The sequence below is a fragment of the Camelus bactrianus genome, chromosome 7 (assembly GCF_048773025.1).
Source record: "Camelus bactrianus isolate YW-2024 breed Bactrian camel chromosome 7, ASM4877302v1, whole genome shotgun sequence".
NCBI lineage: Eukaryota > Metazoa > Chordata > Mammalia > Artiodactyla > Camelidae > Camelus > Camelus bactrianus.
The window spans coordinates 62511573-62538018 of NC_133545.1; the positions used below are offsets into that span (position 1 = coordinate 62511573).

General features: G+C 39.7%; 1 protein-coding gene across 6 annotated transcripts in view; it reads left to right on the forward strand.

Annotated features, from left to right (window-relative positions):
• The window catches only part of CDK6 (cyclin dependent kinase 6), a 215676-nt gene extending 190041 nt beyond the window's left edge, over positions 1-25635 (forward strand). For 4 of the 6 annotated variants that reach the window (XM_074367496.1, XM_074367499.1, XM_074367497.1 and 1 more), the window contains exons 6-7: positions 5496-5546; positions 5657-7209. In XM_074367496.1, the coding sequence (XP_074223597.1) occupies positions 5496-5546; positions 5657-6050 (445 nt within the window). In that variant the 3' untranslated portion in view covers positions 6051-7209. Of the gene's footprint in view, positions 1-5495; positions 5547-5656; positions 8375-10020; positions 10157-15230 lie in introns of those variants that run through there. The other 2 variants (XM_074367501.1, XM_074367500.1) reach the window with 2 other exon arrangements.
• Positions 25636-26446: the final 811 nt, after the last annotated feature.

Below are 26446 nucleotides of genomic sequence, written 5' to 3' on the forward strand. Positions count from 1 at the left end.
TTGTATGGCTTATACCACATTCTGTTTATCCCTTTATCAGCCGATGGACATATGGGTTCTTTCTACTTTTTGGTTGTTACGAATATGAATATGCTATGTATGTTCATGTACAAGTTTTTGTATGGACATATGCTTTCAATACTCCTAGGTACATCTCTAGGTGTGCTTAGCTACCTTTTTGCATATCTTTTATTTTATATGTTACTTTTATTATCAAGGAGCATGTTTAAAACTAAATTATCTTCCAGTTTGCTCCTCCTAGTCTCCCACTCCTCTGCCTTTCTCATTCAGCCTGGCTTTGCTAGTAATGCAAACTTCAAATCATCCTTCTCCTTTAAAGTCATGTTCAGTCTTTCACCAAGTTCTGATCACCTTCCCTTAAACATCTTTGCATCCCTGCCCATTTCCTTGTCCACCTGGTGCAGGTCCTTGCCATCTCATTCGTGACCTGGCCTCCGCATTGGCATCCCCAGCTTCGTCTCCATCCCTCCCAGTTGACCTAGTGAGTGCCTGCCATATCAGTCTCTCTAAAACACTGCTTCTGCTTGCTGCTCATTGGAGTCACAAGACCAGCTTAGCCACTTACCAGGCGGGCTGTATTTTCCTGGATCAGTTACTTCTCATCTGTTAAGAGGAGGTTAGTCAGACCACCTCCCAACATTCTAGTGAAGGTTAAATGATTGCCCTTGGCTTTGCCTCCTACCAGTAAAATGAGATAAACTTCTCGGTTTCATGACCCTGCATTTGTATAGCTTGTCTCCTGTGGAGGCAAAGACCATTATGGTAGTATGTAGAATATGGATGTATATTTATTTATAAATAGTTCTAAAGTTGTGTTTTGATATATTTGTATAATGAATTTATAATATAAACATATTATTTTATTATAATATAAATTTGTAAAATATATAATATAATTTAAATATGTCTATTATATTTTAAGATCATACATACTAACTTACATTTAATATTTATTTTCAGGGGCAGGCATCTAATGCAGCCCTTTGTATTTAGTACGTGATCACCCAATTAGTATTTACAAAGCAAATCAGTTCATCGATTTTCTGCTTAATCTGGTTATTTGAATGGGTGGTAATTATAAGGTGATAAATTGACATTTGTACCTTAACAGATAACAGCTTTAGAACTGAACATGGAGTGCAAGTATAAAACAGCAAACACACCCCTGGGTAATATTTTTTGAAAGGTCATTTTATGAACATGGAAAATTCCTCTACTAATCAAGAAAGATAGCAGGGAAAGCATAGCTGCAGGTCAAATGCAGGTTACAGAGATGTTCTCTAGGGTGATCCATGGCTTCCTCATATTTTTAGTACAATGAAAGTACTGTAACTAAACGAAATCTTCCATCTTCCACTATGCATGAATCATTTCCTCTCTGTAACAGACAGATACACGTCTCATCTGCTAGAAAACATACCCTACTTCTAAATGTTGTTTTCCACTGTTCATTGAGATTATGAATAATATTTATACGTTCTTTCAGTCGTTTGTTTTAAAAGGCATATAATCTGAAACTTGGTCCCCTTTGTAATTTGACCCAAGAAAATTCACTTCACTGATAAGACACGGTGAGTCAGAAGGGGCAGTGATAATGCCAATTCAAAATGAATTAAACCTTATTGGAAATTTTGACATTCATTCTTTTCTTGATGATTAAATTTTAGTATCTACTGTGTATGAGAAAGTGTGCATATTTAGTTGCTGCTTATTATAGGTTTACTATAAACCGGACATTTTACAGATGAAACAAATAAGTTCAAAGAGGCTAGGTGATTTTCCTAAGGTCATAGAGAATCGGCTGAGTAGGGGTTCACATTCAGGACAGTTTATCACCAAAATCTGTGCCCTTTCCCCAATCAACAAATACCCTGAAATCACACATTAAGGGGTGGGGGGTAAATATTAAGGCTTAACCTTTCACAAATTTAGGAAAGCCTTGGGGAAAATCCTTGATTTAAAAAAACCCCAAGAACCATGCTTTTTTTGGCACAACAGTGCCTAAGGTGATGTGAGAAGAGAATTGACTTTGCTGTGGTTTGAAGTGAGTGCAATTTGCCATTGTATTTTACGGTAATATCCTTTTAGTTAGGAAAAAAGTTTACATGTATAAATGAAAATGTATTTCTTTCATAAAGAGTTTATCTTATCAGCATTAACTATAATGGTGAAGAAAGATATTTGAAGAAAATACACGGAAATAACCTAAAATTCTCTTTCATAAAAACATAGCAATGTTTGGTTTCAGATATTTTCCCCCTAATATTGCTTATCTTGTCAAATAAATTGGTTTCAAGGGTAAAGCCCTTCCAGTAGGCTCCTCTGTAGTTTATGTGGGAATTCAAAATAGAAAGAGGCTCAGGGCCATGAGAGACAGAAGCAGAGTTTATGCAGTGGAATGTAACGGTCCCGGGGAATGTGGAGAAACTCTTTTGAAGAAAAAGGAGAATCATAAGCTAGAGGGAAGAGAAAAGAAATGTAGATAAAGTTGGAAATGGATTCATGAAACTTAGATTCATAAATGTCTTTAGCAGATAACGTTTTTTAGTGCACCATTAACCAACGACTTGGTTAAACTGCTGAAAGTATCTAAAGAAGTGATTCATTGTAGTTTTAATGTGTTACTCCAGTAAAGCAATTGCAGTCTCTATTTTGGGATGGTTGTGATACAAGTAATCTTTCCATTTTATTATTTCCCCCCACCAAATATGTGTATAAGGAAGAATTATTTTTAAAAAATACAAAAACAGGCTTCAGATTTACTACCTTCAATAGAATATCTCTATTGTTAACTGTACTTTTAAATAATTAGTTTAAAATAATTAGTAAGTATGTCGCCTGGAGGCTTATGTCTAAAAACAGACAAGAAAGGAGCACTTTGTGGATCCTCCCCCAACAGTGATTAAAAAAAAAAAAAAAGCATGACTTTTTCTCTCTGATGATGCTCTGTCTCATGATATATAATAGAGCTTTCCTCTCCCAGCTTCAGTCTTCACGTCAGGGCTCTGTAAGTGCACCCTAGGATTCCCAGGAGAGGTAGATCCTTAGGCAATGGGAGGAAACAGTTTGAAGTTATTTTGAACCTCTGCCATCTCTATTTCAGTCTCAGTCCTCAGTATGTGTGTTTTATTCTCCCCCATTTTGCTCCTTCAACCCTCTACTCCTTCCAGCTCAGCTCTGTGTCATGGTAACAAAGAACCAGCCACATCCAACTCAATGTATGTATGTGTTTTAGCCAAATCATCACTGCAATTATATAGTTACTCAAGGCAGTAGGTTAAACTCTCCCTCAGCACTAAACCCAAGAATATAATCAAAGATTATGTTCATATTTGTCCACCATAAGCCATAAATTATATAAATTGAAGGATATTTAGCTCAACTAATCTGAGAAAGAAAGAAACACTCAAAATAATCTCAATGAAAATACCAGTCCTGTGTGTTTCTTCAGTTCATGATGCATAAAAGCCAAGACTTTTTAACATAAAGCCTTATTTAAAGATAGAATGAGGTCCTTAGGTCTATGTCTCTGTTCTCCGCCATAGCACACCTAGAGGTTTCACCTCTCCTCTAAATCTTCTCCAAGCTTCTGATGTACATAAAAACAGCTCATACAAACTATTCCAAATTTTCAGCTGAAAACGGAATAGATAGTTCTAAGAGTTTGATCACATTCATGACCAACCTCTTGGTCAGCTGAGAGTACCAGATCCAATTAGTCTTGTTCCCCCTTCACGTGACCCATTTCTGTTGTCTTGTGACTGTGTCTTTGCATCCAAAGATCCATTTTATAGGAGTTAACTGCATGCAGTCAGGTTTTGGTGGCTCTGTATAACCTAAGCCAACCCATATCTGCTGCAAAGTCAGATTCATAGACCTCAGAGTCTCATGCCAGGTCTTCCTAAGGTGGCAAAAGGCCACCTGAGTTGTACACCAAATTGCAGCCTCCAGGTTTCTAGTATCCCCCAGCAGGTTTTGCTGAGTGTTCACAGAGAGTGGTTATGATTCAGACCTTTTGCTTGCCACATTAATGAAAGGAGGCGCCAAACTGATGGACCAGTTCTAACTCGAGGATGGCAAGCACATGTCATTTTGTGGGCCAAGTTCAACCACTAGAGATCAGACTTCAGGCTTTTGCCGTATGGTGGACTGCGTGACTTGAAAGTCCTCTGCTAAAACATGCAGCAACTTTAAGATAAAATAGAGCAAGCTTAAATGCATAGTGGAGCTAGCAAGAAAAGATTAGGATATTGCCAAGGGACAAAAAGAGGTGAAAACTAAAACGGGAAAGGCATGAGCCATTGCTACAACTGAGTGTTAGGCTGGGGTCTCAATGGCCACCCCAGAAACGAGATATTCTTACGCCTTTGCCTGGAAACATCCATTCAAGTTAGTCTGCTTTGTTTGTTTCCCAATAGCCATGCCAAGATATTTATGGTAAACTGCTCCCTAATCCTCAAAAGTAATTTCACTCATGCTTCTGTGGATGCCAGTCTTCTTCATGAAGGGTGAGGGGCTTGGCATGTGTCCGGAGCTACTTAACCAGCTCAGCAGATGAAACTGACTCTCTGTCTTCCCTCTGTGCTTCCCACCCCAGCGCACTCACCACTGCAGCCATTTGAGCCTTGCTTAACAAGGAGGGGCCGTTTGTCATTTGTGTTTGTTCTCAAACTCCAGAAGGCTAGTTATACTTAATTTTATCATTTTGTTCTTTAGTATTAAGGAAACAGATGAACATGAAAAGAAAGAGAATTGTTGATTCTATGTAACCCAAGTTCTGGGCTTTGGAAAGAATTAAAAAGTGGTGTATCAAATGGAAACAGGCTCACAGACATAAGGGAGGAGGAAGGGATAAATCAGGAGTCTGGGATTAATAGACACAAACTACCTACATACATAAAATAGATAAGAAACAAGGATTTACTGTATGGCACTGGAAACTATATTCAGTGGCTTATAATTACCTATAATGGAAAAGGATCTGAAAAAAAAATATATATATATATATGTAACTGAACACTTTGCTGTACACCTAAAAGTAACACAATACTGTAAATCAACTATACTTCAATTTAAAAAAAAGAAGGGGTATTCTGAGAAGGATTTGACCATGAATAGTTTCAAAGAATACCACATACCCCTGGTTGAGACTAAGCCAGGGATGTGTTCTACCCTATCACAAAGTTAAGCAGAACTTTGAAGCTGGGGCCTGTATATGATGGTGGCACTGTTGTTACAATGACTGAGAATAGGATACCCATGATTATCAGGCATGGGATTCAGGCACCACCAGATATTTGTAAGTGAAATGGAGGCAAAAAACCTTCATTTACCAAAAGAAAAGGTATCTGCATTCTTTACTTCTCCCCTACACAAAGAATATTTTGATTCCCGTTAAATAATGATCACGACAAATATGATTGGAACGTAACCAGAGAAAATTCCTTGTTTAATATGTATCTTTATTCTTTTAGGCCTCTTTTTCGTGGAAGTTCAGATGTCGATCAACTAGGAAAAATCTTGGAGTAAGTAGTAACTGTAATTTTACATCAGTGTCTGTAGCATTAAAACATTTACAGTGACCTTCCTCTGATGTTCATGTAATATGTTTATCTCTTGTCTTTCCTACCCCAAGCTGCTGCTGCAGACAGTGTTGCTATTTGTGTGGTGAGTGGGGACAGGGTAGACGTGCTGTTTTGCACAGAGCCCCTCATGACGTGTGGCCTAACTGCTCTGCTCTGGAAGCTTGTATGTTGCTTGTGTGGACCTTTTGGCGGCTTCTCCTTCTCTGCTTGGCTGAGCTCCAGGTCTTTGGTTTAGTTGTGTTGTCAGCTGGGGGTCATTTCAGATGCTCCCACCATCAGAGGTGGGGTGCTCAGTGGCCCGGTAACCCATTTTGCCCACTAGGCTTCCAGTCCGCATTGAATGTCCTTTATTCATCCCAGTTGGTTGTACATTGTTCTGTTTTGTTTTCCTGGGCCAAGGGTGCTATGTTCCACAATCCATTTTTCTTTGGAACACTGAAATAGGAAATGAGAATCCTGGGTTCCAGTCCTGTGTCTGTGGCTAAATAAATGTGCGATCTGGAGAAGTTCATTTAGAACACCCTGTCGAGAGCTTCCCCAGTGCCTGGTACATTCTAAAGGCTTAAAAAAAATGTTAGCTATTATTGTAATGATCATTCATTATTTTACCTCTTTGTTCTTAACCTCTTCACCTGAGACATGAAACTTGAAGATCCTTTCTTGTGCTCAAATTCTTGGGCTCCAGTTGCCTATGGCATAGCTCCTTGATGATTTTCAGAGTTCCATTAGTGTCTGCATGTTTGTGCATATGAAGATAGATGCTCTCATGTTTCTAGAATGTTAAGAGGCTGTTCTTCCCGCAGAGCATGCAGTATGGCCTCCTTCGGGGATTTGTGTGTTTTCCCAGCCCATCAGAATTGCAGTGGGGTAGGAAGAAAGTGGGAGTTCTAGAACCAAAACCAGCCCTGATCATTGGTCTGTACCGTTTTAAAGGAAACCCAGTGATTTTTTTATCTGTAAAACTGATGAAAAGTACCCTTAATGAAAATAATTTTATTTTAACACCATCTTCCCATGCATAACTGCTTGAAAGAGCTGGAATAAAACCGGAACCTGAGTTAGTTCTTTGGTGACTGGAAGCAGCTCTAATAGGCTTCTGTTAGTGTCAGTGTCCCTGCTGAGTCAGAACCCACGGGCTTTAAGGCCTGAAAAACATTTGCTCGTTTTACTGTTGGGGGTGCTTCCCAGGTCCAGGGCAGCAGCCACCACAGCTGCTCCCACTGCTGTTGCTGCCCGCTCTGTAGGATGGAGGGACTCAGGACCAAATGTCCACGTTACTCTCTGCTTCTGGATGTCACATTCTTTGATCATTCAGTGGTGAACTCCCATCTATTCTTCCCTATCCCTGTTGAAGATATTTTGTGTGCATGTGAAAGGGAAGTGGGAACTAGGAAAGTGAGACCTACCAGTGACCCTCTTGGTAAAAGTAAAACCAATCTTAATGGAAACCTGCTTGCCAGACGCTGAAGGTCCTTCACCTGCTTTTCCTTGCCGATGCTGTCTGGGCGTCCTGACCACCTTCAGCCCTGGCATCTTCAGTCTCATTCACACTGCTGGTGCCCCTGAGGACACGAAGCCAGTGAGGTGGACCACAAGGAACCTTTGATGAGCACGTTTGACTTGCTTCCAAGGGGAAGGCCAGTTCCGCTTTTGACAAAGGCCTGAGATCCTGGGCTGCCAGCAGAAAGGAAGCCATAAAGTTCGATATGTTTTGCGCCTTTAGGTTTTACTTCTCGGTTTCTGGCATTGTTTCATCGAAATTGTGTTCTGTTTCCTCTGAACGCATTCATTGCTTTGGCGTAGAGAAAAGGGACAATGCTGCACCCTAGTGTCACTTGGAAGTACTTGAAGAATGGTTTCTGTCCCGGCCGTCACTGCCATTTATAGGTTTTGTGCTCTGTCAGTCTTTCCAGTACAAATGTCAACTTTTAAGGCTTGTATTCAGCTGTCCAGATACTGAAATTTGATGCAAGCACTTTTTGAAGGACCTATCAGAGTTTCACAGCGCTCATATATAGGCTGTAAAAGTTCATACTGGATATTAAAGTGAATATTTTTTAAAGGAAAGCCATATTCACATTCTCTTAAGGAGAAAAATGTCTCTGCATTTAGGAAGATTTATACTTTCAAAGAACAACAAGTACTTTGAAAGTGAAACTGAATGCTTTTAGCCAGTGACATTTTAGAGCATTTTTAGGAGCAGAGTCATAGTTAAATGGAAACAAAATACTGGATTTGGAGTAAGTTCACTCTGGGCTCTGGACTGAACTCTCTGTGTCTGACTTTGGCAGTTCATTTCATTCCTCATCCTCAGTTTCCCTGTCTACAAAATGGAAATAATAATACTTACCTGCATGTCTCAGGAGGTCATTATGGGGATCAGAGAAGGTGATAGATTTTAAAACACTTTTAAAAGTTATTTATGTAAACAGGTATGTGGGTGTATGTATGTATACATCACGTGCAAATATACATACAGAGACAGTATTTTTCTGAGAGCTTTTGGCACTTAGCTGCCCATATTAACAGATTTAACTCGATGTATTCAAAACTGCAAAGAAAAAAGATTTAAAAACTTACTAAGAGCTGTTATCATCTATTTCTAAGTGACTGGTGATGATATGCAAGAATATTGATACAAATATGGCTAAAAGGCTAAAAACAAATGAAAGGCAATTTTTAAAGTTGTTTAATAAGCATTCTTCTGTTCATGTTTCCTTCTTTTTATCCTTATTCTAAAACTTGCTATTAAACAAATATGTATGTTGCTCAAGTTGTCATTTCCGTTCCTTTTTCCAGTAAATAAGTCCATGAGTCTGTCTCTATCTACCTCAATAACGTGGCTCTCCCAGCATGTCTCACAGAGGTAGGATTACAGTATCTCCCCAGACACCCAAAGACAGGTGCAGTTACGACACAGGTGTCTGCTTTCCCAGGTGAGGTCTGTGACCTGGGCTTTGTTGAGGGAAGGGAAGGGGAACAGAGCCTGTGAGAGATCTTATGACACCACCACGTGCTCCTGAACCCTGGGGACTTATTCAGGAGATCACCCCCAGCGAGGGCAGGCCAGGAAGATGGTAACGTAGGCCAGCACCGTTTCTAACTGTAGTCAAAATAGTTTGCTCAGTATTTGAATAACCGTATATTCTGTCCACTAAACTGTAATTTTTTAGGTTAGAGTTAATCAGAGTCTGTGTGAGGTATAAGTTCTTGCTTGCCCTTATTCCCCTTGTTCAAAGCTCCTTAACCACCTATACATAAATTATGAAGAATATCTACATAATATATAAGTTGTGTAAGGCCACTGACCTCTAATATTTCTGAACAACCTAAATCACACGTCAGTATAATTCAAGCAGTTCATATTTTTTGTGTGGTGGTGATGTGTTGCGTGCGCATTTTAGATCAATGATGTTATTTTCCTCTTGTGATAATAATAGTGGGTCATGCATTGCTGTTGACGAGTACTGTGTGTTAGGCACTGTGCTATGCACTTTACGTAAGTTATTGCTGATCCTCATAACACCATCAGTTGTTGTCATTGTTGTATAAACAAAGACACTGAGGCTCACAGGAGTTAAGTAGTTTGTCCTTACCTACCAATAAGTGGCAGGTGCAGAATTTGAACCCAGGTCTGCCTGTTTCCAAAGGATGTGCAGTTTTTAATATCACTCGATACTCTCTCTGCATTTCTGATCCCAGAATGATTTCCAGGAGAAACGTAAATGATGCTGTTTTTCTTAATTGTTTGCTCACTTAGCAGTACCATAAAATAGTTACACAAAATATGTGCATTAAATTATATACATTAAATGTGATATTAAATTATAAAATAGCATTTGCATAACACAGGACTAACATAACTTTTAGCCTCATGTTTCTGGTCTAATTTTAATTTATGTAATTTCTGTTTGGGGAATTATTCTTTAACCAAAAATGCAACCAAATTGATGTGTAAACACAATCATGTTAGATGAGCATCATAAAAGCATGTCAACAGAACGGTTTGAGCAGAACACAAAAGCCACTCTTGGGCATAAAGGTAAATATGATCTGCCCACGTGGGCGTCCTGTGAATATAGAGGTCCTGCTCCATCAGTATTTCAGGGCTTATTGGTAATGTAATATTTTCCATTTCTGCATTATTGCTTACATTTTGTGTCTGCTGCCAAAGTAGTCTCTTACTTCTTCCCAGTGGCTTTCACAGTTGTCCTGTGAGAACGCCTTCTGCCCCATGATCACCGTATTGTTGTAGGACAGGGAGAAATGAGTCCTGAAAGTCGTTCAAGTGAGGGGTTCCTGGGGCTCTGTGTCCCCCATGCCTGCCCCTTAGACTTTACCTTCTTCTAGATTTTGCTGGAAAATAGCTTCAGCACAGCAGCTAATGCTTATTTTCACACGTGGTTCTTCGTAGCGTAATTGGACTCCCAGGAGAAGAGGACTGGCCTAGAGATGTTGCCCTTCCCAGGCAGGCTTTTCACTCGAAATCTCCTCAACCAATTGAGAAGTTTGTGACAGATATTGATGAACAAGGCAAAGATCTACTTCTGGTAAGTTCACACGATGCCAAGTTGGTCTGCACTCTGCTCATGAGAGACTTGCCCTGTCCATGCGGGGTGGTGGGCACAGCGTCAGCTCAACACCGTGGGCCACAACCACCCAGGGCAGAGGCCACAGTCCCTCTGCCGCTTTCCTTTCCACACCTGAAGCAGCCAGTGGCTTTTGATTCTGCAGTGTCTTCAGTTCCTGTAGAAAAAGAGTCTGATCCACACTCTTTCAATCTGCCATCTTTGAATGTTCTTTTGCAGCCTTAGAATCCTCTGGATTTGTCTAAACATATGCTTCCTTAGAAGTAAATATTATGTTTCCTTGTTGACAGTTTCATGCCACTTTAAGCAGCTTGTTTGGCATTTTAATGTACCTTTTCTTAAATACGCACATCTTGAGGAAGATGTTTTTCCAAAGGAACTGCATAGCAATACTCCTTCTAATTACTAATTTATTTAATAAATATTGAATGATTATAAAACACCTCACGGAAAACAAAGATTTCTGTGCCTGCTTGAGACTCAAACTCATAATACTTGGCTTTGTGCGTAATTCCCTGTATTTGGAGACCAGAATGATGGGTAGAATGTACCTGTTGGGCTACTCTTGGTGTCTGGAATCCAGTAAGTAGTAATGAGTGTATCCTTTACCAGTGGAAAAAATTGACCTTTGATATCTAACCAAGAAAGTGCTTCTAGACCCAGAGGAGCCAATGCTCCCATTCTGCCAGTGTATTCTGATTTTTAGGTATAGACCTAAGAGTCTGTACAATCCATGAATTAGTTGAAGTTCTGATAGTCAAGGGACCAGCTAGAGTTAGAGGGAGCTGACAGTATGACTGGAAAGAAGCAGTGAGGTGGAGAAGAGGCATTCAGAGCAGAGAAAAGCAGAGTTGCTAAGAGCAGGTGGTGAGCAATGTTATGGTTCAGCTCTGTGTAGACATCGCCATTGATTGGTGTGTGTGCAGAGCCCTAGATTTTCCCAGTAAAAAGCCCTAACTCCATCTTCACTTGATGGTGGCTCATTTTCTGATACTTAGGCAAGAGTTCCCTTCATTGCCAAGTTATGGATCACAACAGCTGAATTTCCTCCCACTGTTTATTTCTAAAACACTCACTAAGGACCTTAGCCCACATCCTTTGAAATAGATCAGTTAGAAAGGAGGGTATTCACCTAGACAAAGGGTCATTGTACATGCACACTTGCTGGCTCACCTGCTATTTCAGAAGATTCTTCCTTGGTTTCAGATAACAGGTATGTATTTGCATTACCTTAAGAAAAGGGGATTTGATGGGATGTTTCATGTGGCCTGGAAATGGAAAGCCACCCAGAGTGTAAACATTCTGTCTCTGTCCTGTGCACTGCCTACTCTTAGAAACTCTGCTTTTCTCTGCTCTGAATGCCTCATCTCCACCTCACTGCTTCTTTCCAGTCATACTGTCTGCTCCCTCTAATTCTTGCTGGTTCCTTGACTGTCAGAACTTCAACTAATTCATGGATCCTTTCAGCTGTAACCCCCACTGCTGACATTTGCTGTCAGTATTTCCTCCATCAGATTCCTAAAAGGGGGGATCTGGCTGACATACCTTACCTTTTTGCCAAACCAAGATATGGGTTGCTACCTAAGGGCAGGTTGCACTCCTGGCCCAGTCAGCTACGCTGGGAGGGGGTGGGGACCACGTGTTATAAAATATAGCCACCATGGGCTTTCCTTTTCAGCAGTAAATATTCCTCATTCATTGAATGAAATGTTCCTCTTGGAAGAGGATTCTGGACAGTCACAGTGATGAACAGTTTTAGTAGTGAAGTAGCCTACTCCTTCCAGAACATCGTAAGACACCCCAAAATATCTCCTGGCCCCAAATCAGTAGGAATCACTGAGAAGAACTTAAAATGTAAATATAATAGACAATGCCATGGGTTCCTTCAGGGTCCCCCACTAACAACGGTGGCTTTCAAAGTCAGATCATACACAAGTGCTAGTCTGGAGAAGTAGCAGGAGACAAAGAAGAAAAAAGAGCAAAGAAATCTACCAAAGAGAAAAGGAGGTGGGTGGACAAGGAGTGGCAGCAGAGATTAGAAAACACAAAGGAGAGGAATAGAAAGCACAGCCAGTAACATCATGTCCAGGGAAAACTTAAGCATGGAGCATAATATCCACAGGCATTCAGGGAAAGGACAGCCCAAGACCTTAAACCTCAGAACCTTCTGAAAGCTCTATTTCGTCCTAGAGGGACACAGGCTAGAACTGTAAAGCCTACAGCCTACATTCGGGACAAGAGAGGCAGCTGAGACCCCTAGAGTACAGTACCTGTTGCCTCTTGTTAAAAATTTTTTAGTAAGGAAAAAAAGTGAAAGGTGTTTTAGAATGTTTTATTTAAGAAACAATTAACATTCAAAAGTTTAGCACTTTAAAGAATTATCCTTCATTTTTATCTGAAAAAAAGGTTGACTTTATATCATGCCTCAATCATACATGTAGGGATATATATGTCCACATTTATAAATGCTCTTACATAGGTGCGTAAATAGTATGCGGTAACAAGACAATTCAGGGAAAGGATTATTTTTAGCAACCAAAACCTACATATCTTTACAAGTATTGTCCCCTTCATCATGCTTCACTTGGAAGGCTGGGTACTTACTCCAAATAGGATATGCTTAGAGTTCTTGCTACAAAACTGCTTTCAGAGCCTGAGGTACTTTTTTTTTTTTTTTGTAATGGTCCACTTTTGCTGCATAACAAACATCCAAACAACCATCTCACTAGCATATAGCAGTTAGCATTTGTTTCTTGCCTGTGGGTGTGTATATTGGCAGAGAGAGCTGTGTGAGTCGTCTGGAACAACTCTGCTTCAGCCAGTGGATCAAGTACTGGTCTTCTCCACGTGTCTCATTCTGGAGTCCAGGCCAGAGGGGCTTTGGCTCCCTGGGGCATGTTGTTCTCATCATAGAAGGTGGGCACTCCCAGGAGGGCAAGCAGAAATATACAATGGCCCCTGAAATATACAATTGGAAGAGGCACCCTGCCATTGCTGTCCCCATTCCATTGGCCAAAGGAAGTTACGTGGTCAAGGACAACTTTAGAAGAACACATACCCCTCCCATGAGAAGGGGAAGGGAAGAAAAGGGGGCGGGGGGAATCTGGGCTAGAAAACTATCCAATCCACCACAGTAGTCAATTCTTGACTAAGCTGCAATTCCAGAGGCTCATTTTATAAATCAGTTATTTGGCAAGTAAAATTTTTTTTGCAGAAACATTATTACACAAGATTTTAAAATTAATTCTCAAACTAGCCAATCATTCTATTGAAGTAGAGCAATAATAGAACTTAGCCACCTTTTCTAACAATATTTCTGTAGAAAAAAATGTATTAGACCTCCAGCTTGAGATTCTCACACACCCCAACCTTAGGTGAAGGATTTCTCCTTCACTCTACCCTCCTCCCAGCTCTAGGACATCAGTGTAGTGTGGAAACAGGGCTTCCTCCCAGATAATCCTCTAGGGACATTCTCTGTATATTGGACTTATTTCCACAACTTTTTTTTTCCCTTCTTTTCTATGTCCTGGGAATTAAACTGGCTGCTTCCTTTTCTAATGCCACTACCTAATTTTCTCCTTCTTGGACTCTGGGAAAAGAACTCAGACTTAAGAATTTTGCCCCTGCTTTCCTGTCCTTTGGGAATTCAGCCTTTGTAAAGCTTTTCTCAAGATGTTTATTGTTATCAGAGACAGTAGAACCATTCTACGAATAAGCTCCTTCCTCTGCTTGCCATATGGTTCTTTGATTTTCAGAAGACACTGTGGGCAGGCTGGCATCCATGGACTGGTAAGGGAGCTCTGGATACATAAGATTTTAGGAGGCCCAAAAGTTCACCTGAAATTATTTGTAGAATTTTCAGTTTGTACATGTTTTTCTAGGTCAGTTGCATTCAGCAGAGATTTAGAGGGGTCCCTAATCCATTCAGGACCTGACTAGGACTGTCAGCCACTTAAGGGCAGAATCCAGATCAAATGGAAGAGGCCTACATAACCATCATAACGTTAAGTCTAGATTACATAAAGGACTGAGATCCAGAGACATTTCTGATCCCCAGCTCACTTCAGTGGACACTGCATTACGAGGATGGAGAAGCTGGTACAGCTTCTCTGCTCCTTGTGACCTCCTGGGGTAATGGGATGGGGTCTTAATCATCGTTAATTAGTGCTTGCCTCTTGCTAGGCACTCCAGAGGAGTTGGTGGAATGAGAGAAGGAGGATTTGAAGAACAGGATTACCTGGGGTTGGAGTGGAAATGAAACTGAGATTAGGGAAATGTTCTGACTATCTGACTGTGTATCAACAGCTTGGGAGTACAGATTGCTGCTCCAGAGTTCACCTTTCCCTCTTTTCCCCTTCAACCTGCACTTGAGTCAGCAGCCTGAAATAGAGTTTAGTGAATTGAATCTAATGGATTCCTTGTAGGGTTGCTGCTAGCCCATACGGCACCTAGATGTGAATCAGAAGGCAGGCATCCCTTCCTCTGGGTGGTGCATCCCTGGGATGGGGCGTGTGGCTCGCTAGTGGATCCGGGTAATTAGGGTCGAGGCTTTAGCCCTTTCTTGCTGCCCCCTCTACTGGCCCTGTGTTCAGTAATTACCCTTTGTACTGGAACAAGGTAACCCCTTGCTATTCCCTGCTCATTGATAAAACCTGGGGCAGGGTGAAAAAGTAGGGTGAAGACTCTGACTATAGCACTAAGTTTGCTAGCATCAGAAAAATCACCACCCGAAATAAAGTCATATGCATATTGTAATAATAATAATATTATTATTGGGTTGGAGACAAAGCCTGGGTAGGTAACAGCCCACAGGCGACCTGAAAGGTGTTGCCTTTTCCTGAGAGGCAGTTCATACATTAGGGACATAAATGAGTCCTGTCTACATATTACTTACTTAGTGTCCCTTGAAGCAGATATCTGTTCTCATTACAGACACACTTATTTAAGTGGCAGTGAATAGATAACATAACTATGTAAGCACGTTATTTAAATGGCCGTGTTTTATGTCAATTCATCATTTTTTTCTCTATCACAGAAGTGCTTGACATTTAATCCAGCCAAAAGAATATCTGCCTACAGTGCCCTGTCTCATCCGTACTTCCACGACCTGGAGAGGCGCAAGGAGAACCTGGATTCCCACCTGCCACCCAGCCAGAACAGCTCAGAAATGAACACAGCCTGAGGTCCCAGCCGCTGCCTTGAGCTGATCGTCCGAAGAACCCCTCGGTGGCTGATGGTCCCCTGAGCAAGCTCTGCAGAGCTTTGAGGTTGTGGATCACTGGCTGGAGACCTTCTAGCTGCCGTCTTCTGGATGGGCTCTGCTTCTCCAAGGAAACCGCCTAGTTTACTGTTTTGAAATCAATGCAAGAGTGATTGCAGCTTTATGTTCATTCGTTTGTTTGTTTGTCTGTCTGTTTGTTTGTTTCAAGAACCTGGAAAAATTCCAGAAGAGAAGCTGCTGACCAATTGTGCTGCCATTTCATTTTCCTGATCTTGAATGCTGCCAGTGTGAAGTGAGCAATCCAGGCACAGCTGAGTTATGATGTAATCTCTCCACAGCTGCCGGAGCCCGATGTGGTACTTTTGAGTGAGAGAGAGAGAGAGAGAGAGAGAGTGTCTGTGTGTGTGTGATTCTTGATCTCTTAAAGTGTTACTTTCTGTAAACAACGAGAAAAATTGAATTTTAAAGACTCAAAGGGACCGCTAGATAACAGGCATCTGTTGACTGAAGGTGATTCACCAAAATGGGCTTCTCAAAGTAGAAAGTTGAGCCTGTGTCCTCAGCATTTCTTTTCTGGCCAAAAGCAGTAAATTTGCTAGTAGTAAAAGGTTCACTATCTTGATAAAGCTTTATACACACAGTAAAAAGAAAAAAAAATTCTAGTATCTTTTGAGAAATCTGTTTTTTAAAGCACACATTCTATTTACTCTTCAAAAAGCTGAATTTACTCATTGTAACATTAACCTGTAAAAATATGCTTTATTGTTTCTTTTAAAAAATACCCTATAAGATTTTTCCTTACTTGCTGTAGATTTAGGGAGTGTACCTCAACTAGGTAAAATGGTCAAAAAAAAAATAGAGAAAGCCTTTATTTCCTAGTTTGAAATGTATTTCCTTTTGGGTTTTTGTTGTTATTTTGTTTTGGTTTTTGTTTTAGGAATTTGTCAGCAACTGTTTCCTGTTTGGGTCTGCAGGGTAGTTCCCTGTGACTAGAGACAGGAATGCCATTTAAGTTTTCCTCGCCTTACACTGTACTTCTTCTACCATGCACTGCCTTATTTCCAAAGCATCTGTCTTATCTATCCCCCAGCTTCTCTAATGTATATTACTGCCGTTAGATAACCAGTAACAGATTGCTTAAGCTGTTCCCATGTACCTCCTACTTTCTTTCTTTCAATGAACCTTTCATTAATAGTTAGATTCAGACTATGGCTTATGGCTCCAATTTCACAATCCTGAGTCCCATATGTTCTCCATCTAATGCCATCTTCCTACCTGGCATTCACTGTTGTTACCTAGGCAATGAGTAGAAGACTGGTTCTTCTCAATCACCAGCACATAGATTGCTTTACTCAGCATTTTACATATTTATAGACTATGGTGTCAGTGTAGTCTCTGAAGGAGTGTCTTTAACTATTTTCAGAAGTATGTATTTACTCTATAAGATTATCTATTCTCCATCCACCAGGCTGTGCTTGTTTCTAGTGCCTTATGCGCACTCCTACTCTCTGCAAAGCCAACCTGACCCGGGCATTGTGAACAGCTTTACTTTTCCCTTTTGCCATTTTCTCTGCAATACTCTATATGCCATACAATCACCGCCTTCTATGTGGTTAGTGCTCAGTCAGCTCTAGTAACCAGAAAACACAGAGATTAAGTGTCTCTGGGGAAGTTCAGCTACCTTTGCTTTCTGATTCATGTTTTGCACGTGTGCAACAGTTAGACCATGTTTAGAGTTAGGGTTTTCAAAGAATGGACACTGGTTCACTCAATAGAAAATGTTCCAGGTGACGTTTCTGCATTGTCAGGCCTTTCTGAATTCTTCACAGCTTATATTATATATGGCTATCTTGAACAGGAGAAAAATGAGAAGACTTTTCTCCTTGAGAGCTTTCTGGGCCGGGAATCATCCTTTATTCTTTTAATACGTATGTTGTTTAACATTGTTCTAATTTGGTAACTTGAAGAGCAGGAAAATTTGTCTAAAGCAAGATGTGAATGAGAAGATGGGCCATAAGAATGTTTTATACTTTGTTCATTGTGATGACAATGATTATGTTTTGTCATCACTGTAAATGCTTGAGATATAATGAATCCAGAGCGTTCAGGGCAAGAGTATTTGTGGTCTCCCCCCACCCCCGGACAAAGGAGTTCTGCCTTTCCTTTGATCAGGGGTGAAAATTCAAAGACCTAGGGGCCTAGAAATTGAATTTTAAAACTCACTGCACTGATCCATCATGAGCTTTGCAGTTAGTAACCCTGGTTAGAGTGCACATAACTTGAGTTTTTGCTTTTGCGAAAGTTTTTCTTAAGTTCGCTCAAGAAAAACGCAGCTGTTCTAAACTGGAATTTTTCGGCATTCTTTAGCATTTTCAACAAGTAGAGAGTTCAGCTTTTATTTCTAACATATGGTTCATTTCTTGGCAGCGATTATAAAGAAACCTTAAAGCACAAACATATTGACATTAATACTTGGCACATTTACCCTCTGAGAGCAGAAGGGGAGGGCATCTCGGCTGCTCTTACCTTGTGAAGAGTCTGTCCCCAGCTCTTCCATCCAGGTGGTTGTTGTACTTGAGTGATTACTCTCTTGTTTTATGTCTTTTACATCCGGCTCACCACTCCTGAAATCCAGGTCCCACACAAGCACCTCTGCCATTAGGGCACTTTGAAGCATCTAGCAGAATACAATGTTACTGAATATGGCTTATTCTTCTGTGACAAATGGTTTCAAACATCGTTGCCAAAAGCTAGGCAGTGATTAGCTGGAAGGTCATTCTGCCCCAGGGTTATCCTGAAGCAGTTTACAGCAGTTAAAAAAAAAAAAAAAAAAAAAAAAAAAAAAACCAGGATGACAGATTGGGGATTAACATTTGTATTTCTTACTAGAACTGGGGCAAGCATATGCCTGATAGTTTCTATATAATATTCTGTTCTAGTGGCCCAAGCATTGTGGGAACCGTGATGCCAGGTGGAGTTGTAACAACCTACACTTAAAAAAAGTGGAAGAGAAACCTGTCCATTTAGGCGTCATAAGCTATCACATAGAAAAAAGTAATAAGGCTTATAACCTTATAACCTTAAAAACACAATTCCCAAGAGCTTGTAAGAAGCCAGTGTGTTGAAACCTCCCACTTTGTCTTTGAAGTGGATGGGAACCCAGGAGCAAAGAACCTGTTTTGGAAGAAAGCTCCGGGCCATTTCAGCCCCCTGTGTTCTCATGATTTTTCTCTCAGAAAGTACACACTTTGAATGGCCAACTTTTCATTTAGCCCCAGGTGACTTATACTAAAAATAGTTCAAAATAGTCACCTAAGAACAGAATCTCAGCCTTTTAGTTTTAGGTAAAAATTTCAGAATGCACAGGGTGTTAATATCTTAAGGAAAACTTGTACATTTTAATAGAGAAATTTATAATTTGACTCCAGAATGTGGTAGTATCCATCTCGATGAGAAAAAACATAAGTATTACCATATCTTTTGAACCTCGAATTATGTATTTAAATTGAGTTTTTGACTGCTTCTCTTAAAAGTAGTACCTATGAAAGTCGGTAATGGTGATTCTCATTCCATTGTGGAAATTAAATCATGTAAGCTTCCTAATAGCATAAACATATTAAAATTCTTCTCTCTAAAGAATTGCTTCTTTTAAGTGACAACTTTATTCTCTTTATGATAAGTACACATTTCCCCAAAACAGGCTTGTGTTACATAGGTGAGTTTAGGAAAGAATAATGTTCAAAGTTAATAAGCTACTGTAATTACTTAATTGTTAGTACAGAACCTATAGAATATTTACCTTGGAAAGAAAATATTGAAATATAGATTCTTAGATACCAATAGAATTCAAAAGAACACATAAAGACATAAAAATAATGTCTTTATTTCCTAAAAATAAAGATGTGATATAATTTCTAAATCTTTAAAAACCGTGAAACAGTAGGCAATGGATAGAGGAAGTTCTGGAGAAAATGAAGGTACTCAAAGAAGGATAGTTTCAAAGTTAAGTGTATTTTGAAGAATATATGTTTTAGCGTATATTGTAAGAATTTATGTCAAAGTTATCTGGCAACTATGAACTTGATACGGTCAAAAACAGACTTTATGGAAAAGCCATCCCACATAGTTACCATTTCAAAGGTTGAGCTAAGCAAACTAAACCATCCCTATTTCTTCCTCATTTCATGGAAAAAGCAGCCATGTCAAGCAAGCTATGCTTGTTATGCAAGCCTAAGAATATGTTGTAAAAAAAAATAATAAGCTTTTTAAACGTATGTGTTTCCTGTGCCACCAGGATTTTTGAAATCTTGTAAAGCCCAAACCATTTCTCATGTACATTCACTACATTCAGATATATGATTAGGAAGATAATTCCATGTTCATTCCCTACAGGGGAAAATCTTCTCAAGGCCACCAAAAACCTGTCAAGCAGTGTAAGTCCTCAGATAACTAGTAGTTGTGTTTTTCTCAGAAGTATAAGAATATAGCATTTTCATTTCTTATCAATGCAGTTTTCAACATGGCTTTGTTACATACCTATATCTCAAGCATTTCTAACTTGTACTTTTTCAGAAAATAAACCAAAAATATTCCTTTGGCCTTTTCCATCTTCTGATCTATGTGAATAACAGAAATGTAGAAAGAGGAGGGATCTGATTTTTAAATGTTTTCCTCAATTAGTTGCTTGTTTGTTTTTTTTTTTTAATGATGGTGCAAATCAGCTTTCTAAAATGTTTCCTACTTCTTAGCATTCCCTGGGAGTTAATTTAGATAAATGAATGGACTTCCATCAACATGTTTATGTTTCCTTGATACTGGTGCTCTGGCCTTCAAGAAGAAAACAAGATTCACCTGAAAATAAATTCAGGCTTTTTTTCAAGCATCTGTTTAAACAGTATTACAGCAATTTGAAGTTGATACGGTAGGAAGGGGAAGTGATTTTTCTTGTAAATGTCTGTTTCAAAATTCACACTATCCTGAGAGATGGCCTTGTTTTATTCCAATATATTCCACAAGGTGGCACTTTGGGGAGGAAAAATCTGAGCAAAGCTTCCAACTTTTATTTTTCTGCACATATTTAACTTTTACCTAGCACTTGTTTTACAGGGTGATTAATAGTCTCCATCATGTTCTATAACTTAGATATTTTAGTTGTTAGGTAGGTTCTGAATGACTGAAAGTAAATTGTTCTTGGAGATGGATAATACACCCATTTTGTTATTTAAGTGTGGAGAGAGAGCCTAGTCCTTCATTCATTAGTTCAAGAAACTTTTTGAGGTGCCTAATTACTTCATTTTTCTAGGTGCAGAAGTTACATATATGGACAGACTTATTTTATTACTAAAAAGGCAACACTGATCTGTGCAGAGGATAGTTTTGTTAGGAGTGTAAAGCTCCTCCAGTGGCTCCAGCCAAAATCCCTATACTCCCTGTCAGCTGCTTTCACATTCTCTACCACAGTGGCCTTTAGAAAGTGATTAAATTTTTAAAACTTAATTAAAAAGTCAGATGAAGAACTAAGTAATGCATCAGTAATTAAGTAGACAAAACTATTTTTTTCTGAAGAATTGCTATGCAGAAACAGAGCCCTAAAATCCTAAAAGACCTGGTAATTTTTTACGTTTGTATAATGATAAGTGTAACTTCACACGAAATTTTAATTTTGTTAAATTTTCTCTAAGCATATGACTTAGAGAAAATGACTTAGGTATATATCTGCATAAGTGTTTGATTTCTCCACTTGTGAAGTTCTTTGGCAACTTTATTTTATATAAATATGTATTTTTTCATACACTCAAGTTTTAATTCACAGATCTGCTTGGAGATCCATTATTCCCTCCCCACCCCCCAGATGGTTTTACTTAATTTTAGAAGTCATTTTTCTATAAGAGTGTCGCTGCAATTTAAGAGGAAGGAAATTATATTATTTTTCAGAGTTTCCTTAGCACAGCATAACAGAAGGCAGTTTATTCCTTCTGAGTGGCAGAAGGAATATTGCCTCGATATTGCCTGCTTCACTTTCCTCCAGAGTAGCCGGCAGGCAAGTCTCAGTAATTCATACTGAATCAAAATACCGCACACCCTCGGGGCTGTCAGAGCTCTGAGAAATCTTAGGCCTCATCCCCCTGCTTAAAGTCCCACTGAAGTAGATTCCAATTTAAGCCCCTAAGTGGAAGGCCGAGTTCAAACTTCGAGTTTGCTATCGGTTGGGCCAGTCTGAACTCTGCTCGCTTTCAAAACTGAACTCCCACCCAAAAGGCTTCCGGGTGCGCTGCACCGTCGCCCCGCCCCTTTGGCAGTAGAGAGGCAGTGGGCGGAGCTGGCTGGGACCCGCCTGCCGCTCACCTGTTAGTGCCTGAAAGGATGTGCAGACCCGGCGGGATACTGTCCGAGGTCCACGTGCCCTGCTGCTGTCTCAGAGGCATCTGTTCTGCAATCTTAGGAAGTAAAACGTCCCTAGAAGCAAACGGGTGTCTTCTGTGCATAAGTAAGTACAACACAATTCTCCGAAAGTTCGGGTATAAAGAGATGCTGCTGTATGAAGCTGTCTACCAGGCATCTCTCAAAGCTCTAAGTTCAGCTTTTTTTTTTTTAAGAGAAGATGTATAATTACAGGAAATATTTTTTTAATTTTTTATTTTCTATCATTCTGCATTATATGATGGCAAAAGATATGCTTGGATAAGTTTTGTTTGGAAAATTTATTTTCTGCTTCATACCCAGTTGGCAGAAGCTCCTAACTCTTTAGTTCCTAGTTTCTTCTTTCTCTTTTTTCTTTGTTAAGTAATTAAAGATATGTGAGCAAATTATCTCTTGTAGGAGGGAGACTTTCCTGTTTCAAGGAACCTTTTGTGTGAATTGTTTCGTCAAACAAATAATCAACCCCTTTTCTATCTAAAATAGAGTTTGGATGGTCAAGTGTAGGTTTTCTTAGAGGGGACATATAACTGTACATAATTCTATAAAGAACTATGACTGTAGCACTAATCAGCAAGCCTAAAGCCACAAGTTATATCATTTCTAACTCTCTGTGGTTTCTAAGCAAATCTGTTGAAGTGCTTAGGTTACAGTTATGAAGAGACCCTGCATACCCTTACTTGAAAGTTTCTAATCCTAAGTTTTATGAAATGCAATAATGTGTATTAGCTAGCAATATTTCTGTGATCACCAGCAACTCCCAGTTTGATCCTGAAATCTTTGAATAATGGAAATAGATCCCAGCAGTAATATACTTCTTGAACCTCCTGCCCCGGCACCAAGTACATTATGTATCTTCTTATTTTGGTCCTGTGTTTGCAACAATGTACAGGTGAATATTTTAGTTCCTCACTTACTTTGTATTCATTTATTTGCCTATGACCAGTAATGAATATATTACTTAGTACATGGAACGAACAGCATCAGCTACCCCTAGGATCAGCACTTAACGAGGTGGGGAATGTCTATTTCAGGTTGTTCTACATTTGCATAAATTATTTCTATTATTATTCATGTATATTATTTATTTCTCAATCACACTAGTCCTGTGAAAGTGTGACAGAAGGCAGACCACATTAAGATTTGCATTTAGTGCTCATTATCATGGTGTTGTTGGAGCTAAGAAAATTAAATTTAGACTAAGCCCCCAAATAAGCTGCATGCATTTTTACATGATTAGTAGAATTTAAGTCTATAGAGATAGTGTTTTTGTGTCTAGGTGTTTTATCATTATGTAAAGGAATTAAAGCAAACGACTTTGTAGTTGTTCTTTTGTCAGATATGCATATACTATAGTGTGAAAATACAGCAAAAATTAAAACTGCAGATAGCAAAGCATCAGATGCTGCCTTAATTTAGGAACTCTGCCAGGCAGCCATCAGAACAGGTGCCAAGCAGAGCCAGGTGCCTGGGTGGTGCCTCCTCTTACCTGGCCTTGAGAAGACGCTTCCCCAGCATGATCTAGTGCCCTCGTAGGTGTCGTGTGCAGTAGTGGGAACAGGTAGTACTGTTGAAAGGAGAGCAGTGTGAGAGTTTTCTGTAGAAACAGAACTGTCAGCATGTGCCTTGAGGCTTCGAGAACGTGTCAGATGGAGAAGTCCAAGTGTCCATACTTCAAGCAACTTGATTTGGTACAGAAACAATCCAGTCTGGTAATTAAAACAAGGATTGCATGTACAGTAGTCAATAATGAGATTTTTAACAACCAAGAATCTCGAACACCTCCAAAGCTTGTTGCATTCCTGGTATTTTAGGTTTTGATCTGAAGGTTATATGGCAAGTGTTTTGTGTAGAAGAGCAGTATGTGTTAAGAAAAGCACAATATCGGTTCCCGTAGAGTGCAGATTAGAACTAGAGGTTTTTCATAGGACTATCATTTCTGAGATGTGTAAGAGCATGTTTTCACTGTAAAATGTATTAGTGTTTCTGCATTCCTATAGGGACTAGTTTAAACTTTCTTCTAGATTTCAGCAAGGCTGTTGCAGCCAGTGAGCTTTTTTTGCTTTTTTTCTTACTTACTTTTATAATAGAAAATGTTTTAAAAGTAGAGAAAAACTTTAATTTGGACATCTGACTTGTTGGTTTCTGTGTTTGAAATCACAGTTCTGGAGATGTAGAGATTGTGCATGTGCATATCAGATCCTAATCTAGGCTGTGTGAACCAGCCCAGGAGAACTGATACTCCCCCGTGCCCTGCATCCTTTCCTCCCTCCGTCCAGAAGTGCTCCCTGCCCGCTTCCTGGCCTGCCCACATGGTGCTTTCCATCCTCTGCCACTCTTTGGGATCAGGGACATGATGAGAGATGCTTTAGGCATCACAGGTATGCCTGTCCAAGCTTGGCCACCAACCCTACTTGACCTTTGGCTGGTCACAGCCATCAAGAGAAGGTTCCTGGTGCTGGGCACAGAGAATGATCAGGACACCAATCACAAATGCCCTCTAGCATCTTTGTACATATTTTGATTTTTAAACCAAGTCACTCTACAGAGCATTCAGTTTTGACTGTGGTTTAGAGAGAAAAACTAACCAAGAATATAAACCACATTCCAGGCTGCTGTTTTCTATCCATCTACAGGCTCTACTTTTACTGTATTTCTTCATACTTGAAACTCATTCTGCTATTTTAATATCAGGGTAAAGACTCATAAGGGTGCATGTTCTTTCAAGGTGCAAAATTACTCTCATTCCGTTTGCTCATATTGCTACAGAATGCTCTGTTTTGGTGCTTCAGATTCGGCAGGTCAAAGGAGCAGTGTGGAAATTCACTGCCTGGAACACAGTCTTACAAGAATGTTGGCAGGTGGCTTGGTGTTAGAAATTGCTTCTGCTTTTTTCTCTGTACACAGGATAGAGAGTTACCGCACTGGTCTGTCAGGTTCCCCTGGGTATCATACCTTCCTCACAGGGTTTATCAACCCTGTGCTCTCCCCAAGTGTGGGTGTAGTGCAGCTCTCTTAAAGCAGGGACCTTCCTACATATCTGGATCATTTAGCCCTCAAAGAAATATGACCTCGGGTGTAGACAGGAGAAAAATGGGAAGAGTTGTCTCACTCTAGCAACCATCCATTGAGAAAGCCTTCCTGGGGCAAAAAAAAAAAAAAAAAAAAAAAGGAAAGAAAGAAAGAAAAAGAAAAAAAGAAGTAAAGCTTGTCTGTAAAGTTACCCTGAGCTAAGTGATCTTGTTTCCTTCCCTTTAGGTAGATGAAAATATAGGTCAGTTTACCTAGAGTCCTCCCACTTGAAGAGGAAAGTAGAAAAGTAGGTGTTTATGTATTGAGAAATATGTAATCCAGGAACCACAAAAACTCACATTAAATACCCCATCGCTCCAGTCTGTTTTAAGAACTAGCCAAGTAAGTGATGCTTAATGACCGGGGGTTTCTGAGGTCAGAGGTAGCTCCTCTTAACATGCACCTTGTTCTGAGACTTGTTTGGCCAGGGACAGCTACCAGTGGTGACTCTGTGGCAGTGGCAAAGATAACACAGCAGAACATTCAGAGGGTTACAGATCAATAATCCTTTGGAAACTGGATGTCTTACTGGGTGCTAGAATGCAAATTTAAGTATTTATTGTCAGATAATGGAATTCATTGTTTTTTTTAAGAATTGGTGTTATGCACAAACTTATGCACAAGCTAAATTGAAACAAAAAATGGTTTGTATATTTGTCATACCTTTTGTACTTCTTACAATAAAACTTGGTAGCAAATAAAAATAATAAAAACAGCCATTTTAAACTGCTTTCTTGGTGATGAATTACTATCCTAGCTATTTTTCTTTTTACTTTAATGTAAAACAAATGTAATGGCAGTGAGGAAAGTAAAATATAACTAAGTAGCAAGTTTTAGCAGAATATGTCTCAAGTTTTCATTTGAAGGGACTAGTTTTCAGGCTTCAAATGTTTAAAAAAAGTAAATAGAGACTCATTGAGCTGAAAAGTTCCATAATACACATTTAGTAAGCTCTTGTTAATTGACTGTGGTAAACATTGAAGACCCAAAAATGGACAAGGCACGGGCAGTCCTTCCTGAAGCTTACAGACTGAGACTGTGAAAAAGGTTTGTGTAGCCAGTTGCTGATAATCTGGGGAGGAACAAAGGTTTCACATTGGAAATGATGCCTGAGTGGCACCAAAAGTTGATGCTGGCCAGTCATTCAAGGAGAAACACTTTGTGTGTGCAGTGGTGTGCAATTAGGAAAGAGCACACAGGAAAGGGCTGGAAGATTGGTAAGGCCACTCCTGGAACAATGGCTTTCAAACATTTGGATCATAACCTATAGAAAAAAACATAACAGCATGACCTGGTGCACACATAAACACACGAAGACACCTATTACATATATTGGAAGCTTAAATTTCACATTAAAATGATGCTCTGTGCCGCATACATGTTTTCTTTTTTATTTCCTCCACACTTTGAAAGTAACTGCTGGCAAGCCACTAAATTGATTTCAGAACCCCATTAATAGGCCATGACTTACTGTTTGAAAACAATTAGCAAGGTGAAGGGGAATGGAGGTAAAGGAGCCCCGAGGTGAGATCCAGAAGGGC